This window comes from Oncorhynchus clarkii, chromosome 26 (assembly GCF_045791955.1).
Source record: "Oncorhynchus clarkii lewisi isolate Uvic-CL-2024 chromosome 26, UVic_Ocla_1.0, whole genome shotgun sequence".
Classification (NCBI taxonomy): Eukaryota; Metazoa; Chordata; class Actinopteri; order Salmoniformes; family Salmonidae; genus Oncorhynchus; species Oncorhynchus clarkii.
In genome coordinates, this window is record NC_092172.1 from 1,604,682 (window position 1) to 1,621,748 (window position 17,067).

At 42.0% G+C, this 17,067-nt stretch overlaps 1 protein-coding gene across 2 annotated transcripts in view; it reads right to left on the bottom strand.

Moving 5' to 3' along the window:
• The window catches only part of LOC139385247 (molybdenum cofactor biosynthesis protein 1-like), a 42,266-nt gene extending 26,073 nt beyond the window's left edge, over positions 1–16,193 (bottom strand). For both annotated transcript variants that reach the window (XM_071130396.1, XM_071130397.1), the window contains exons 1-3: positions 15,847–16,193; positions 12,255–12,390; positions 9,082–9,249 (exon numbers count right to left, since the gene is read on the bottom strand). In XM_071130396.1, the coding sequence (XP_070986497.1) occupies positions 9,082–9,249; positions 12,255–12,390; positions 15,847–16,065 (523 nt within the window). In that variant the 5' untranslated portion in view covers positions 16,066–16,193. The remainder of the gene's footprint in view (positions 1–9,081; positions 9,250–12,254; positions 12,391–15,846) is intronic.
• Between the last annotated feature and the right edge of the window lie 874 nt (positions 16,194–17,067).

Below are 17,067 nucleotides of genomic sequence, written 5' to 3' on the forward strand. Positions count from 1 at the left end.
CAAAGCCTTACATGGGCTTGCTCTTACCTAACTTTCTGATTTGGTCCTGCCGTACAAACCTGCACGTACACTGGCTTACTGGTGTTCTTTCATGCCGTCCCTAGGAGGGGTGCGTCACTTGAGTGGGTTGAGTCACTGACGTGATCTTCCTTTCTGGGTTGGCGCCCCCCCTTGGGTTGTGTCGTGGCAGAGATATTTGTGGGCTATTCTCGGCCTCGTCTCAGGATGGTAAGTTGGTGTTTGAGGATATCCCTCCAGTGGTGTGGGGGCTGTGCGTTGGGAAAGTGGGTGGGGTTATATCCTTCCTGTTTGGCCCTGTCCGGGGGTATCATCGGATGGGGCCACAGTGTCTCCTGACCCCCCCGTCTCAGAGCCTCCAGTATTTATGCTGCAGTAGTTTGTGCCAGGGGGCTAGGGTCAGTTTGTTATATCTGGAGTACTCCTGTCTTATCCGGTGTCCTGTGTGAATTTAAGTATGCTCTCTCTAATTCTCTCTTTCTTTCTCTCTCTCTCTCGGAAGACCTGAAGCCTAGGACCATGCCTCAGGACTACCTGGCATGATGACTCCTTGCTGTCCCCAGTCCACCTGGCCGTGCTGCTGCTCCAGTTTCAACTGTTCTGCCTGCGGCTATGGAATCCTGACCTGTTCACCGGACGTGCTACCTGTCCCAGACCTGCTGTTTTCAACTCTCTAGAGACAGCAGGAGCGGTAGAGATACTCTTAAATGATCAGCTATGAAAAGCCAACTGACATTTACTCCTGAGGTACTGACTTGCTGCAACCTCGACAACTACTGTGATTATTATTATTTGACCATGCTGGTCATTTATGAACATTTGAGAATCTTGGCCACGTTCTGTTATAATCTCCACCCGGCCAACCAGAAGAGGACTGGCCACCCCTCATAGCCTGGTTTCTTCCTATGTTTTGGCCTTTCTAGGGAGTTTTTCCTAGCCACCGTGCTTCTACACCTGCATTGCTTGCTGTTTGGGGTTTTAGGCTGGGTTTCTGTATAGCACTTTAAGATATCAGCTGATGTACGAAGGGCTATATAAATACATTTGATTTGATTTAGGAGCAACGTCCCTCAACACTACCTTAGACACCCTGGGATGACCTTTTACCTCAAAAGAAAAGTGCCAGTAGACATGTCTGCTGATGTCACGGTGCCAATCGGAAAAGGTCACGTGTTTGATCAGCACATGACCACTGGTGAGCTGTGTCCACATGGACTCCATCCCTACCAGAACATCCACTTTAGACATGCTCAATTTGCTTTTTCGCCATGACGTGGTTTGGCTTCTGTTGTGCAATTTCCCCTTTAGGCCTTTCCCTTGATGACATCACATCTTGCAGATGCACTGTCCTAACCCCACAAACTTAATGGAAAATAAATGGATTCCAATGCCTACCGTTATGACATCTACTGAACAGCACCTCTAACAACTTGAACTCAAAATGACCAACCATTATTGTGTAAATCCTGTATCAATGAATGTGTATCTTGGATGATGATTCTTCCCAATGTGAGCACTTCAATAGAGTTATGATTGGTCGGTAACAGCAATGGTAGGCCATCATATCACAAGATACAACACACAGTCATGGCATAGTATATCCATTCCCCCTTACATGATTCATTAAGTTTAAAGCACGCGGAGAGCGAGACAGTCATGAGTCTCTCCAAAACACTAACAAGCCTCTCTCGCCAGCAAGGGGAGTTAACTTATGAATCATATATAACTGAAGATTATACAAAATCTTAGATCACTCCACAGACCAATGTCACTACATTCACTTTAAGTCACAATCATAGCTATTGGTTCTTGCCATTTAGTAGGAAGTTATTCCTCCTTCTAGCTAAAACTATACAGAAACTTGCCTCCCGGGTGGCGCAGTGGTTAAGGGCGCTGTACTGCAGCGCCAGCTGTGCCACCAGAGACTCTGGGTTCGCGCCCAGGCTCTGTCGTAACCGGCCGCAACCGGGAGGTCCATGGGGTGACGCACAATTGGCCTAGCGTCGTCCGGGTTAGGGAGGGCTTGGCCGGTGGGATATCCTTTTCTCATCGCGCACCAGTGACTCCTGTGGCGGGCCGGGCGCAGTGCGCCAGATGCACGGTGTTCCCTCCGACACATTGGTGCTTCTGGGTTGGATGCGCGCTGTGTTAAGAAGCAGTGCGGCTTGGTTGGGTTGTGTATCGGAGGACGCATGACCTTCAACCTTCGTCTCTCCCGAGCCCGTACGGGAGTTGTAGTGATGAGACAAGATAGTAGCTACTAAACAATTGGATACCACGAAAGGGGTTAAAAAAAATCAACAAACTGATAAAACTACAAGAGAAAAAGAGGTTTATAATTGAAGCAGGCTTGGTTTATCTGACATGTATACTGAACAAAAATATAAAACGCAACATGTGTCATGACCTGAACTAAAAGGTCCCAGAAACGTTCCAATGAACCAAGGCAAATGAGTCTCAGGTTCTCTTTTAGTAAACATTGAAAATGTCCCACAGACCAGAACACCACACAAGGGTGTAAAGCGACCCTTGAATAATTTGCGTAAACAATAAACTGTTCCAAATTGTAAATTGCATTTACGAATGAATGCGACTGGTATTAGTCTTTCCTGTAAAAGAAAACTACTTTACAGACTCTCTGTTATGCTTCTAAATGTATTTGGTGTTGTTTACATTGTTCCAAACTATTAGAGAAATTATACTGTAACCTAACAGCACCTGGTTAGCACACATAATATGCATACAGTGCTTGCTCCTTACTTCATTTTTATTGATCTCTAGTATTTTCCACAATTAGTCAAATGTATTCCTCACATCTGACTTCCCCTTAACCGATTTAGCAACCAGTAAACATTCCCCCATTTCAAATTTATTTGTCACGTCCTCTGCATCCATTTTGCTGTCATGGGTTACGATTTTATTATAAAACCTAACAACACCTGATTAGCACACATAATATGCATACAGTGCTTGCTCCGTTGGACTAGTAACCGAAAGGTTGCAAGTTCAAATCCCCGAGCTGACAAGGTACAAATCTGTCGTTCTGCCCCTGAACAGGCAGTTAACCCACTGTTCCTAGGCCGTCATTGAAAATAAGAATTTGTTCTTAACTGACTTGCCTAGTTAAATAAAGGTAAAAAAAAAAGAATAAACATCTGGTTTTCGAGATGATAGTTTCCTGATTCGACCATATTAATGACCTAAGGCTCGTATTTCTGTGTGTTATGTTATAACTAAGTCTATGATTTGATAGAGCAGTCTGACTGAGCGATGGTAGGCACCAGCAGGCTCGTAAGCATTAATTCAAACAACACTTTCGTGTGTTTTGCCAGCAGCTCTTCCCTGTGCTTCAAGCACAGCCCTGTATATAACTTCAAGCCCATCAACTCCCGAGATTAGGCTGGTGTAACCGGTGTGAAATGGCTAGCTAGTTAGCGGGGTACGCGCTAATAGCGTTTCAAACGTCACTCGCTCTGAGACTTGGAGTAGTTATTCCCCTTGCTCTGCATGGGTAACGCTGCTTCGAGGGTGGCTGTTGTCGATGTGTTCCTGGTTTGAGGCCAGGTAGCGGCGAGGAGAGGGATGGAAGCTATACTGTTACAATGGCAATACTAAAGTGCCTATAAGAAATTCCAATAGTCAAAGGCATATGAAATACAAATGGCTGTCAACAAATGGTAGAGAGAGAAATAATCCTATAATTCCTATAATAACTACACCTTAAAACTTCTAACCTGGGAATGTTGAAGACTCATGGTAAAAGGAACCACCAGCTTTCATATGTTCTCATGTTCTGAGCAAGGAACTTAAATGTTAGCTTTCTTACATGGCACATATTGCAATTTTACTTAATTCTCCAACACTTTGTTTTTTCATTATTTAAACCAAATTATTAAGTTAAAATAAGTGTTCATTCAGTATTGTTGTAATTGTCATTATTACAAATTAATTAAAAAATATATATAATTATTTATTTTTTAAACAGAAAAAAAACAAAAAAAAAATGTATTGGCTTTTTTTTGGTCCTCCAATAATCGGAATCGGCGTTGAAAGATCATAATCGGTCGACCTCTAATATGAATGATCATGATTTTGGAATGAGATGTTCTGCAGCACCAATGTGTAGACGGAAACACCATACAACTGGCGACCGAACGCTGCGTGCATGCGCAATGGGACAAGGACATCCCGGCCAGCCAAACCCTCCCCTCACCCAGACGACGCTGGGTGTCGCCTCATTGGTCTCCCGGTAGCGGCTGGCTGCGACACAGACTGGGATCGAACCTGGGTCTGTAGAGATGCCTCAAGCACTGCGATGCAGTGCCTCAGACCGCTGCGCCACTCGGGAGGCCGTCAACACTTTTTATGCAGCACTATTACAAAACGTGCTTCTACTTCAACCCGCACTGCAGCTGCAAGGAATGAGTAGTGTATCGATAGCCCTGATTTTTTTTCTTTTTAACATCTCGTCTAGTCTATTTTAACATTCAAGGATTTTTTTACTTTCTCTGGTCACAGGAACAACATTAATTATTGCGTTTCAAACGGTGCGACTCAAGTTTCACCATCAGGTGGAAGACTGTGTCCCCTCTCTCTGGTCAGCCTCGCCGGAAAGGAAGGAGCGAGCAAGGACACAGATAGCAGCATAGGGTCTGCCACTCTCCCCTCCTACACAGACCAATTCCATGCTCAAAATCACTGGGAACTCTGACATCTCCAACTTCGTTTCGATCAAGGGAAAAAAACAAGATCCGACTGGGATTTTTTTTTAATTGAACCGTCATCCAACTCAGACCATTTTCATACCTTAAGTTCACAGATATCATAATTTCACCTGGTTCTTTCCAACTTCCCAGTTGTCTTGAAAGCCCCATGAGCATCAGATGCAGGTGCCTACCATAAGTCCAGTAAAACAAAAAAAAGTGAATTATTTGCAAATGATTTCAATTTATGCTCAGCTGTGCCTAGCTAATGGTACACCATCTGATCTATTTCATAATCAAAGAGCTAGTTTAATATAGTCTGAGAAGAACAATATGGGCAGGCATGGCCTTGCAAAAGTATTCATCCCCCTTTGCATTTTTCCTATTTTGTTGCAAAGACACCCGTTTTCTTTTTTTCCAAAATGTTTACCCCCTTCTTTCTCCCCAATTTCATGGTTTCCAATTATTAGTAGCTACTATCTTGTCTCATCGCTACAACTCCCGTACAGGCTCGGGAGAGACGAAGGTTGAAAGTCATGTGTCCTCCGATACCCAACCAAGCCGCACTGCTTCTAAACACAGCGCGCATCCAAACCGGGAAGCCAGCCGCACCAATGTGTCGGAGGAAACACCGTACACCTGGCAACCTTGGTTAGCGTGCACTGCGCCCGGCCCGCCACAGGAGTCGCTGGTGCGCGATGAGACAAGGAAATCCCTACCGGCCAATCCCTCACTAACCCGGACGACACTATGCCAATTGTGCGTCGCCCCACGGACCTCCCGGTCGCGGCCGGTTACAACAGAGCCTGGGCGCGAACCCAGAGTCTCTGGTGGTACAGAGACTGCGCCACCCGGGAGGCCACGACACCCGTTTTAATGTCCCATCTGAAAGACGGCACCCTACGCAGGGCAATGTCCCCAAATGTTATCACGTTTTGAAATTATGTTTTTCGTCAAATCTCTCTTTGGGCTTCTTGCGATTAGCAGTCAATAAAAAATGTTTTTTTTTTTATTACGTTCTGGCCCTCTGACCCTAGCCCTATATACATTATTATATGGTTTGAATCACAAATAAAGTGGCCAAATAACTTCTTAAAATGTCTGCTTTACAATGGGTGTAGAGACTAACTGGCATACATACACAGCACGTGTGTTTCAAGCTTGGGGAAGATCATTTTCACCATAAATTAACCTTTATAACAAAAGCATTACATGCATAATCGCATTTGTTGGTACTTGAGAATGGTGTTTTCCTGCTAATGGTACATTCGTGCTTATAGCCTACTGCCGTGTAGGCAGCTACTGCCTACTGCCGTGCACATTGCTCTGCTTATAATGTGATAAACTATTAGGCTATCAACATTTTAAGCTAGACGTTCTCATCCGTTGCGTCAGGGTCATTGCTTAAAAAAAATGTTTTTTTGATGCTAGTGATTGTATTAATCTGGGATCTAGCGCATCCAACAACTGTCAAGAATTATGTTTGGAATATTTATTTCTCACACAGAATAGGTCAACTTCAGTACTATGGGGGAGAGTAGAATGACATAGGCTATTGCTTTTGCTGTTTGTTAGGCCTACTCATCTTGTTGGCTGACAAAAAGTAAATGTGGACAGTACTTCCAATATCTTCAATTAGCACCTCGGAATTGGATAAGGACGTGAGCAGTTGCGTCCCTGATGTGTCTGTCTTCACTAGCAGCTTGTGAAGCGCATGGATTTTTTGAAGAGGATTATGGCCATACAAAGGGGATGTGGCTGGGAAATTTAAGGTATTATCAAGTGCTTGGCAAATGGTCAATGAGACTGATGAAGTCTACAGCCCACGTGAAAAACAAAGTAGAGCTCATGCCTTTCATGCAACTTTTTTCAAATCATCATTAGAGTTGCATCATGCAGCCTTAGAATGTATTAAAAAGCCAAACATATTGCCCAACATTTATAACGAAAGTTACATAAATAATCCTAAATTAAGCATATAGGAGTATCGGTTACTTTGTTAACTGCTCAACACAGAATAGCCGCATGTGCGCCCTCCCTCAAATCGTTTGGAGAAAGTATCCTTTCTATTTTTTATAGTTCAATTTTATTCTTCATACTATAAAATAATGCCACAGAATTCTAAGCAAATCTTGTCTGTTAAACTAACTAGTGTAGCCCAAAGCCATATGGCATAGCCAGATCAGGGCCTAACATAAGAACAACTCGGAGTATGCTATAATGTTCCTCTGAAATATACTAAATTTTCTTCAAATCATGTTTGTTTCTTTAGACATGTCTAAAATAATGGATTAATTGTGATGGTGTAGGCTATATTACATGGATTTAGACTTTTTTTAAATGTAGATGTTCCAAAGGTCTGCATCAGTGGTTTGTAGGCTATGCGTGGAAGCCAGGAGATGTTTGTTAATGTGTTTGTTAATGTGTTAATTAACGGTCAATTACCGTGAGACTGGCAGTTATTTGTTTGACAATCACCGGCAGACCAAATTTCATGACCATCACAGCTCTCTCAACCTCCACGTGGCAGGATATGTGTGGGCCAGACTCTCAGGAAGAAATCCATGAATGAATGAATATGGTGCTCCTGAGAAGGAGGATAGTCATGCTGACACAAGCGAAGTAGTTACAGCTGTTCTAGCATTCTAAATGCCCTTGGAAAAATGTCAGTTTAATGACACGTTGGAACTTTTCTGATGAAACCAGTTAATGTTATTCATTAACCTAATGCCTGATGTGTTTTAATTTGTTTGGTTAGTAAAAAACAGATTATTCTAAATATATCGAATGTCCTTATTAAATGGTTGCATACAATGAAACGCAATGTTTTGGGGTAAATATTTCAGGGATTTTGATTGTAAACTAATCTAGTTTATATGGAAAACGATGTCTCTTCAACCCTGTTACAGTATTCAACCCTGTCCCCCTCGTCTCAACAATCACATGACAATATTTAACTGAGCTCATTCTGACATGTTAAGGACAATCCCAATAAAGATTTATTTTACAATTCTGAATTGAAAGCATTTTACTGAAATGATAAGCCCGCTGACACAGAATGTGTCTATTTCAGGGTTTAATATAGCACAATTCTGAGATTGTAAATATAAAATGTATGTACAATAATTGAATTGGTTTGGGGGGACACATGAGCATTAGATACATTTTGATTTTATAACAAGTATCTTTTAGAATCATATTCAGACAACTTCCATATTGTCTGTGACGGGTTGAATATAAATGGTGTCCATACCCGACAAAAATCGACAATAATAAAAAGGGCTTTAATGCCAGAGGTGAGAAAATATGTTTTCTTAGGTTTAATATCTACTTAATGTTGTGGGGTGTTCAGAAAATGCATTTATTCTCGTAAAAAAATATATTTATATTTGTTTTTACAAAATATTACCGCAGCCCAATAATTTTAATTTAGATAGAATCTTGATTAACCACATGACAATGATTTTCAGAAACGAAGACATTATAAATTAAATGAAAATGTTCCACAAAAATGTGTATATGAAAACCTTAACTGGCATGCAGATCGGTAGAAATGGTAAGATAAATCGGCATTCCACATAAGGTTGCCAACTTCTCCTTGTGGCAGAATCTGCAAAAGCCAGCAGGAGCGGTAGGAGGATGGTCGGGCCAGGTAGTTTTTTTTCTGCTGGTTATCATGATCTCTGGCTCCCTCGAGTCAATTGTGTCTTCTTTCATCAAACAGTGCGCTTAAAGCATTAAAAAAGCTCAATGCATATAGTTGATTTTATTAAAAACACGTCGTCAATATGTAAAAACACACGTTTTAAAAACGGACAACCTTTGTTCGACAAAGATTTTTTTTAGTCAGGGAGAGCCCTAGACAACATCTCAAGGCTTGAAAATCCTTATTTAACCTGTCATCTACACTGATTGAAGTATATTTAACAAGTGACATCAATAAGGGATCATAGCTTTCACCTGGTCAATATAAGTCATATATATGGTTTGTTTACAACTGAACATGGTGGTGTACAACATTTAATTGACTCCAGGATAAACTATTACAGTTTCTGAAACTATTCATAGGGACCCTTAGGTTGTGCACATTTTTGCTATAGCCCAGCACTAACACATTTGATAATTAGCTGATTAGGTTTGTAGAGCTGGGCTGGAACAATGTGCATACCCATTGGGTCCCCATGGGAATGAGCTGAGAAATGCAGCATTATGATGTAAACTTTTAATAAATTTGATAAAAACTAGCATATTAAATCAGGCACATTAGCGAATCTGATTTCTACCCAAATAAAAGGGGCCATTCGTTTTAGCCCGCCAGACACACTGAAAGGGCAGTTCACACAACCCACGCCCCACTCACTGATGATGTCCAGGACGTCTGGTCGGATGAGGGGTTCTCCCCCAGTGAGGCGGATCTTCTCCACACCCTCTCGTACAAACAGCTGGGCCACGGTCAGCACCTCGGAAGTAGACAGGAGCTGAGCGCGAGGGGTGAGCTTTACCCCCTCTTCTGGCATACAGTACTGACCTGCAGGGGGGAGATTCAAGGGAGACATTTATTGGCACCTAAATAAATGGCAATACCTGATAACCCAAACCTCATCGCTAGTATCCCCCACTAGAGCTGCATCAATGTACAATCTAGCTTGGTAATTTTTTATTTTACCTTTATTTAACCAGGTAGGCAAGTTGAGAACAAGTTCTCATTTACAATTGCGACCTGGCCAAGATAAAGCAAAGCAGTTCGACACATACAACAACACAGAGTTGCACATGGAGTAAAACAAACATACAGTCAATAATACAGTATAAACAAGTCTATATACGATGTGAGCAAATGAGGTGAGATAAGGGAGGTAAAGGCAAAAAAAAGGCCATGCTGGCAAAGTAAATACAATATAGCAAGTAAAACACTGGAATGGTAGATTTGCAGTGGAAGAATGTGCAAAGTTGAAATAAAAATAATGGGGTGCAAAGGAGCTAAATAAATAAATAAATAAATAAATACAGTAGGGAAAGAGGTAGTTGTTTGGGCTAAATTATAGGTGGGCTATGTACAGGTGCAGTCATCTGTGAGCTGCTCTGACAGTTGGTGCTTAAAGCTAGTGAGGGAGATAAGTGTTTCCAGTTTCAGAGATTTTTGTAGTTCGTTCCAGTCATTGGCAGCAGAGAACTGGAAGGAGAGGCGGCCAAATGAAATAATTGGTTTTGGGGGTGACCAGAGAGATATACCTGCTGGAGCGCGTGCTACAGGTGGGTGATACTATGGTGACCAGCGAGCTGAGATAAGGGGGGACTTTACCTAGCAGGGTCTTGTAGATGACATGGAGCCAGTGGGTTTGGCGACGAGTATGAAGCGAGGGCCAGCCAACGAGAGCGTACAGGTCGCAATGGTGGGTAGTATATGGGGCTTTGGTGACAAAACGGATTGCACTGTGATAGACTGCATCCAATTTGTTGTGTAGGGTATTGGAGGCTATTTTGTAAATGACATCGCCGAATTCGAGGATTGGTAGGATGGTCAGTTTTACAAGGGTATGTTTGGCAGCATGAGTGAAGGATGCTTTGTTGCGAAATAGGAAGCCAATTCTAGATTTAACTTTGGATTGGAGATGTTTTATGTGGGTCTGGAAGGAGAGTTTACAGTCTAACCAGACACCTAGGTATTTGTAGTTGTCCACGTATTCTAAGTCAGAGCCGTCCAGAGTAGTGATGTTGGACAGGCGGGCAGGTGCAGGCAGCGATCGGTTGAAGAGCATGCATTTAGTTTGACTTGTATTTAAGAGCAATTGGAGGCCACGGAAGGAGAGTTTTATGGCATTGAAGCTTGCATGGAGGGTTGTTAACACAGTGTCCAAAGAAGGGCCAGAAGTATACAGAATGGTGTCGTCTGCGTAGATCAGAGACTCACCAGCAGCAAGAGCAACATCATTGATGTATACAGAGAAGAGAGTCGGTCCAAGAATTTGGTCACGGAAATCAGAAAAGCAATGAAATTAAATAGTTTACCTTTGATGAGCTTCGGATGTTTTCACTCACAAGACTCCCAGTTAGATAGCCAATGTTCCTATTTTCCAAAATTATTATTTTTGTAGGCGAAATAGCTCCGTTTGTTCTTCACGTTTGGCTGAGAAATCGCCCGGAAATTGCAGTCACGAAAACAATATTTCCAAATTAGCTCAATAATATCGACAGAAACATGGCAAACGTTGTTTATAATCAATCCACAAGGTGTTTTTCAAATATCTATTTGATAATATATCCACCGGGACAATTCGTTTTCAGTAGGACCGATTGGAATAATGGCTACCTCTGTATTTTACGCGAGAATCACTCTGGGAGCATCAGGTGACCACTTGCGCAATGTAGCCGCTTACGGGTATTCTTCAACATAAATGCGTAAAACTACGTCACAATGCTGTAGACACCTTATGGAATACGGAGAAAAAGTAATCTGGTTGATAGCCCATTCACTGCTCAATAGGGACGCATTGGAACGCAGTGCTTTCAAAACATGAGGCACTTCCGGATTGGATTTTTCTCAGGCTTTTGCCTGCAACATCAGTTCTGTTATACTCACAGACAATATTTTTACAGTTTTGGAAACTTTTGTGTTTTCTATCCTAAGCTGTCAATTATATGCATATTCTAGCATCTTGTCCTGACAAAATATCCCGTTTACTACGGGAACGTTATTTTTCCAAAAATGAAAATACTTCCCCCTAGTCACAAAAGGTTAACAGCTGTGAAGATGGATTATATGCTGTGGGGGCCCTACTGGGGGGGATCAATGACCCTCTTAGAAGCCATAACAATAAGAACAAGAGTAGCCATCCTACCATTACAGCTAACATAATCTCTGTTTCAGATCTGGAAGAGATGTTGATAAATCAATACAACACAGATTTCAATGAAAAACATTTTAACATCAGTGGAAGACAAAAGGTTTATGAGCAAGATTCTGTCAAATTACAGGAGAGCCATTACAGCCTGAGGTTACATTTCAGGAAGGATGACATCACCTTAGCTGACAACTGTCATGTTACTGAACAAAATAAGAGTTATCAAATTAATAATACATGTATGTATGTGTGATTGCCACTAATCTTCTGTGAAGTGTGTGTACCCCCCTCTACAGGCTGAAGGGGCACACAGTTAAAAAGCCTACAGGCTCCAAGGCCCATTGGGTGTGACTGGAATGTCAGCCAGTCTTTTGACCATGCTTAAACATACCAGACCACGCTATCTTTACATTTTTGTAACCTGAAGAACGACAAATATATTGTTTTCAACTTGAATCAAACTCTGGACATAGGTTTTGTATGCATCAAGACTTACATTTCACCACCCTCCATTGTGGCTAAAGGATTATGATGGAAATTGTATTGGCACAATTATATTGGACAATTTAGCCACTACAGTGACAGATGAATCACACCATTAGGGAACATTTTCAGTTAAAGTGTTATATAAATTGTAAAAAACAAAACAATGATTGTATAGCCTTTAAGCAGTCTTCATCACGGTGCTTACAGCGAAGGTTACATTTCTCCGTCAGGGAAATGCGTAGGTAGCTGTGCTGTCTGCCAAAGTTGTCTGTCAGGAAGGCAGAGAAGGGTAGAACTTCCTCATTCAACCTTTGCCTCTGGCCCACTGGTACAGCCAGCTCCTGGAAATACACAACAAAGGACAAAATAAACAGTGAGCAACCAACCATCTTATGAGGATTAATTACTTAACCCAGCATTTTCCGTGCTTCATGTCCAAATCTTAAAGTAGACTTCATTGAGCTTGACAATCATTTTTTAAATGCAAAAAATGCTAATATCAGGTATATTGACATTAATTGGATATGGGCCACAAATGCTACAAATATGCTTTTTTTTTATCAACTGGGCAACTCAATTAAAAACAAATTCTTATATACAGTAGCTAATTTTCAATCCAATTGGCGACAGTTTTATGTGAATATTCAAAAATATGCACTCTCTCACCAGTGGTGTGTTGCCACCAAACTGACTTGTTTTGGATAAAATCAGTACGTGATGACAGTGCACAAGAAATGTATTTTTTGTCAAGTTTTAACGTACCGAGTTCAACTCCACTCCACTGTTTTTGTGACAAAACTGTTGCGTAAAATAGCAAATGTGCCTACTCTGTGCTTAGCACGTGCGCTCTAGCCAAAAGCTTACAGAGACAGTGCAGATGGGCTAGTGAGCCTACATCAGGGATCAAACTAGATTCAGCAGATGCTCAGGAGGAAGGAACATGATTACAAATCATTTGTAGACTAAATTGATCGCAAGAAGCCCTTAGCAGATATAATATTTGACTAAAACAATCACTTCACACCTTGCATGCATTTATATATTTAAAACAAGCATAAGTGTAGAGGTGTGTATGGAATAACAGGTTTCAAGGCAATCTGGTAGACTTAGGTAAAACATAAAAGGCCTATGTTCTTTATGTGGAAGTAAAACAGCAAAGGTGCAGGAGTACATAGCAATAACACCAAAATCTGACTACGGGTTTCAGGTATAGCATCTCTGGTGATTGTCTACGTTTTCGAGATGTGTGTCAATGAAAACCTAGATTGCATAATTGTAAAGGAAACTATTGCAACTCATATCGAAAACTAGTCTAGAAATAGGCTATTCTTCAAAATATTGAAGGGTCGTGCCATGTAATTTCTGTATGACATGAAACCCACCATCTCAGATGTTCTCAAATTGTTTCTGTTGTTAAAAACAGAGAAGATAAGCATTCCGGACCACTTCCCTTTTTCCACATTTTGTTACAACCTTAATCTAAAAATGATTAAATAAAAAAAGTTTCCTCAATCTACACACAAAACCCCATAATGACAAAGCAAAAACAGCTTTAGAAATGTTTGCTAATGTATTAAAAATAGACAAACTTGAAGTATTCAGACCTTGTTATGAGACTAAAAATTGAGCTCAGGTGTATCCCGCTTCCATTGATTATTCTTGAGATATTTCTAAAACTTAGAATCCACCTGTGGTAAATTCAATTGATTGGACATGATTTGGACAGGCACACACCCATCTATAAAGGTCCCACAGTTGGCAGTGCATGTCAGAGCAAAAACCAAGCCATGGGGTCGAAGGAATTTTCCGTTGAGCTCCAAGACAGGATTGTGTCGAGGCACAGATCTGGGGAAGGGTACAAAAAATGTCTGCAGTATTGAAGGTCCCAAAGAACACAGTGGCCTCAATCATTCTTAAATGGATGAAGTTTGGAACCACCAAGACTCTTCCTAGAGCTGGCCGCCTGGCCAAACTGAGCAATCGGGGGAGAGGGGACTTGGTCAGGGAGGTGACCAAGAACCCGATGGTCATTCTGACAGAGCTCCAGAGTTTCTGTGGAGATTTGAGAACATTCCAGAAGGACAACCATCAGGCCTTTATGGTAGAGTGGCCAGACGGAAGCCACTCCTTAGTAAAAAGTACATGACAGCCCGTTGGAGTTTGCCAAAAGGCACCTAAATGACTCTCAGACCATGAGAAACAAGATTCTAAGGTCTGCTGGAACCAAGATTGAACTATTTGGCCTGAATGCTAAGCGTCACGTCTGGAGGAAACTTGGCACCATCCCTACGGCGAAGCATGGTGGAGGCAGCATCATTCTGTGGGGATGTTTATCAGCGTTTGGGGACACTTGTCAGGATCGAGGCAAAAGATGAACGGACCAAAGTATATTGAGATCCTTAATGAAAACCTGCTCCAGAGTGCTCAGGACCTCAGACTTGGGCAAAGGTTCACCTTCCAAAAGGACAATGACCGTAAGCACACAGCCAAGACAACACAGTAGAGGCTTCAGGGACAAGTCCTTGAGTGCCCCAGCCAGAGCCCGGACTTTAACCCGATCGAACATCTCTGGACAGACCTGACAATAGCTGTGCATAGACCCCCCCCCCCCCCCCCCCCCCTCCACCTCCACATCCAACCTGAGAGCTTGAGAGGATCTGCAGAGAAGAATGGGAGAAACTCCCAAAATACAGCTGTGCCAGGCCTGTAGAAGCCCAAGAAGACTCCAGGCTGTAATCGCTGAAGACTTATGTAAATGTATTATTTCCGTTTTCATAGATTAGCAAACATTTCTAAAAACCTGTTTTGCTTTGTCATTATCGGGTATTGTGTATAGATTGATAAAATGGGAAAAACAATTTAATAGATTAACAAAATGTGAATAAAGCTAAGGGGTCTGAATTGTTTCCAAATAAAATGTTTTGTCACATTTGCCAAATACAACAAGTGTAGACACTACCGTGAAATGCTTACTTACAAGCCCTTAACCAAACAATACAGTAAAAAAAAACAAAAAAACATTCAAGTTATAAAATAACAATAATGAGGCTATATACAGGGGGTACCGAATCAATGTGCGGGGGTACCTTAATTTAACTATGCAAGTCAGTTAAGAACAAATTCTTATTTACAATCACAGCCTACAAGGTAACAGTGGCCTTGAACGCAGAACGCCCGATTGTCAGCTCGGGGATTCGAGTCAATGCAAATAGGAATGCACTGTAGATATCGTTCAATTGGCAATATTTATTTTTGTCTTCAACTAATGCAGCGTCCCAAACTCCATCCTCGGGACCCCAAGGGCTGCACATTTCGTTTTTTCCCCTAACACCACACAGCTGATTCAAATTATCAAAACTTGATGATTATTTGAATCAGCTGTGTAGTGCTAGGGAAAAAAACAAAACATGCACCGAGTTTGGGAAACTGTTCCAAAGAGGAAAATAATATAATTACATGACTGAGTTAGGGTAATTTACGTTACTGATTACAATTTTGGACAGGTGACTAGTAGTCTGACTGTAACGGAATACATTTAGAAAGTAACCTACCAAACACTGCTTAGAACGTGTTTGGAACTGGCTTTTATGTCAAAGAGCACTGTGGTAGCCTCCACCAGGCAGCTATGGTTACATTCAAGTAAACCGAATTGCTTCAGGCGGAAAGGCTAACTTCGGCCGCCTGGAGATCTAGCCTACCGAGAGCGACCTCCCAGATAGCATATGAACATGTCATAAACCATGGCAACCCATAAACGCCACGGCGTTTATAAAATATTTATAGCTAGCCTTTCTTACCTGTGTCGTCCCAATTTTTGTTGTAGGGACAGCTGCACTTGAGTTTGCAAGAGATACGAGTTCAAGTTCATTTTCCTCTTGTGTTGCGCTGGAATACCACCGCAGCAACTTGGGTGTTGAGCTTGGTACAAATAGTTTCACGCGCTGCGTTGACAGGGCCTTGACATCGTAATGTCTGCCTACTATAAAGCGGCAGCACTTGCTACCATGAAAAGCCATGTTATAAATGTATATTAACTGTTGTAATACCTGTTTATCGTCCTAGAAGTGTCAAACAAAGAAAGTTAATAATATCAAAGCCTCACATAACGTCTACGGAGTTGCTGTAACCACATTCAAGGGGGAGTGGGCAGCTTCAGCCAATCGTCTAAATCGTCTACCCTCTGGGTAGTGTAGTTCTTCTTCTTCTATGGTATAATGGCGTTCGCAACACTTGGATGTGCATTCTGTCAGCCACTGTGCCGGTGGATAATAAGGACTCCAAAAAGGAAATAATATGGGTAAAACGTTTTTTTTATTTTTTTTATCATATAAACTATCAAATAATGTATTAACTAAACAAAATCATCCTGCTTTTCTACAAAAAAAAACTGATTTTAATCAGGTCCCGACACAGGCTCAGAAGTCAGAAGAGCCCTGTGAGGTTGGGCATTTCAGAGTGAAATCTGCTGTACAGCCCTGATCCTTGACACCTCGACCTCTTTCACCCTCAAGGAAGTCCGGAGTTTGATCCCCACCACAGTTGCAACATTTTCCATTCACATATTCTTCAACACCATACTTCTCCAGTCTGCAAATATTTTATTGTCACACACAGGGCGGCACTTTGGGGCAACATTTTGACAATTGGCTTCCGCCCTCAGGCACCCCTGATCAGCTACTACACCTCCTGCTTCACTCCGGCGGCTGGGGTGGCACAGTGGTCTAAGGCCGAGTGGCGCAGCGGTCTAAGGCGCTGCATCTCAGGGCAACAGGTGTCATTACAGTCCCTGGTTCAAATCCAGGCTGTATCACATCTGGCCGTGATTGGGAGTCCTATAGGGTGGCGCATAATTGGCCCAGTGTCATCCAGGTTTGGCCTGAGTAGTTGATGCAGTTCCCACACCCACCCCAATCCTTATTCTCCTGAAGTTCGCTCCCACTTTCCTTGGTAGCTATGGTGATGTGTGTGTGATTTATATAGGATCATCTAATTGTGAAACATTAATAAAAATGAATCTG